The following is a 2,159-nucleotide window of genomic DNA, read 5'->3' on the forward strand; positions in this document are numbered from 1 at the left end:
TAGGGTCAATAGTAGTATTGACAGACTAACAGAGTGTTCAGTGAAACTTTGCGTAATGAGAAATGAATGAGTACATGGTTATTTCTTCCCATGAGTGAGAACTTCTTATGAAGATGATGCTGTCTCCTTGTTACATTTTTCTCACTATAGGAATTTATGTGAAATGGCCCGTTAAACATCTGTGACCAAAGTCTCTCGTGCCCTCTCTCTCTCTCTACCAAAGACCTACTGAGCCTGAATGTCTCTGATGCCAGCCCCATGTGACGCAAAGAAGAGTAGCATCCTCAGCCGGATCTGCTTGGTCTTGATGGTGTAAACCAGTGGATTAAGCACTGGAGGTATGAGAAAGTGCAGATAGGAGAGCAGCACAGGGCTGGAAGGGGAAGCTTGCCTCCCAATCTGTGGATCATGGGACAGGCCAATCATAGGTGTGTAGAAGAGCAGCACAGCACAGATGTAGGAGACACATGTGTTGAGGGCTTTGAGGCGCTCAGCTTTGGAGGCAATGGACAGCACTGTTTGGAGGATCAGCTCTCCGTAGGAAAGAACAATGAGCACCGAGTCCACCCCCAGTATGGAGAGCACTTCAAAAAGACCATAGGCGCTGTTGATGTGGGTGTCTGCACAGGCCAGCTTCATGACATCTGGGTGCAGGCAGTAGGAGTGGGAAAGCAGGCGATTCTGGCAGTAAGGCAATTTCTTCAGCATGATGGGGGCTGGGATGTGGAGCCCGAGGCTGCGCACCACAATGGCCAGGCCCAGGCTGGCTATACGGGGGCTCGTGAGGATGGTGCCATAGTGTAGGGGGTTGCTGATGGCCACAAAACGGTCCAAGGCCATGGTCAGCAGCACGGAGGACTCCATGATGGAGAAGGTGTGGATGAAGAAGAGCTGGGCCAGGCACATATCCACTGACACCCGCCTGAGGCCCAGCATGTAGATGGGGGACATGGTGGGCAGCGTGGAGGCAGACAGGCCCAGGTCGGTCACTACCAGCATGGACAGCAGGTAGTACATGGGCTGGTGAAGGTAGGGCTCTGACTTCACCAGCCATAGGATCAAGCTGTTCCCTGCCAGAGAGGCCCCATACATGGCACACAGAGGGATGCAGAGCCATTTGTGCACCGCCTCAAGGCCTGGGAGGCCTGCTAGGAAGAAGGCGACACCGGTGTGGTTGGAATCTGACATGGTGGGCAGATCTCCCAGCAGAAATGCAGCCACAGACCCTGGAACCAAAGGAGTTGCTGGGTCAGAATCTATTCTACAAACCAAGACTTTTCTCTGATTCCCCAAAGTGTTTCCCTGACGACCATGGCCTTGTGGGTTGTGGAGGCATTTCCCCCAGGGTCATAGAGAAGGAGTCTTGAAACAAAGGTTAGTTTAAATTACTAAAGAAATGTTGCATTCATGGGGAGCCTGGCTTGCCAGCCTCACAACAAAATTTATCACAAAATCAGAAGTTGAACAGTGGATCAGGAAAGGGACCAAGATAGTGTTGGTCCTAACTCTTCCCTCTACCTCCTGAGACATGAACTCTAGGTCCCTGATCTGGGAGCAGAGTGCAGGTTCCTCATTTCCTGTCATGTTCCCCTTCACACTGCTTTTCAGTAGGTACTTCGGTGTGAATATCCAAATTTTGCAGACTGACATCTTTTAATAATTAAAACAATATAAAATAATTCCTTCTTACATGTCAACCCACCTGTGTGAGCACACAGATACAATCTTATCATCCATATGGCTTAAAATGTTAACCTGTGGCAAAAATTTTAAATACTTTTCCAAATACAATTCATTCTCCAGTTGAGCTGTAAGTGTGGAACATAAAATAGAATGATTCAACTCGTAGAAGATTAAACAGTTACCGTGTACCTTATCTGTCATTATTCAGCATTATTCAGCATTATATTGATGAATATACAAAATCAGAAAAAGTTCTGAAGGAATCAAAACTTAGATCCACTTATAAAGTGATTTCTGGAAAAAAAAATACAATGAATTGGGACTACATCTTGGGTCTTTCTTGTGTTCTCTCCCTTGAACTTTGGCTCCTGCCATTTCAGCTTTCTCCTCAGAGTTAACCCATTAAACGTCCCATTTTTTGAGAACCCAGTCAAAGCACTGTCTGAAAACTTTCCACCTTCCCACCTAATCATAAA

General features: G+C 47.1%; 1 protein-coding gene across 1 annotated transcript; it reads right to left on the minus strand.

Moving 5' to 3' along the window:
* Positions 1 to 225: 225 nt before the first annotated feature.
* On the minus strand, positions 226 to 1,188 carry LOC116599781 (olfactory receptor 51G2-like). The gene has a single exon (XM_032359758.1). The coding sequence runs from the start codon at positions 1,186 to 1,188 to the stop codon at positions 226 to 228; it is 963 nt and encodes a 320-aa protein (XP_032215649.1).
* Between the last annotated feature and the right edge of the window lie 971 nt (positions 1,189 to 2,159).

Source organism: Mustela erminea, chromosome 9 (assembly GCF_009829155.1).
Source record: "Mustela erminea isolate mMusErm1 chromosome 9, mMusErm1.Pri, whole genome shotgun sequence".
Classification (NCBI taxonomy): Eukaryota; Metazoa; Chordata; class Mammalia; order Carnivora; family Mustelidae; genus Mustela; species Mustela erminea.

Bases quoted from the DNA above. Each gene is read 5' to 3' on its own strand.
- LOC116599781 (XM_032359758.1), bottom strand. From the start codon at position 1,188: ATGTCAGATTCCAACCACACCGGTGTCGCCTTCTTCCTAGCAGGCCTC.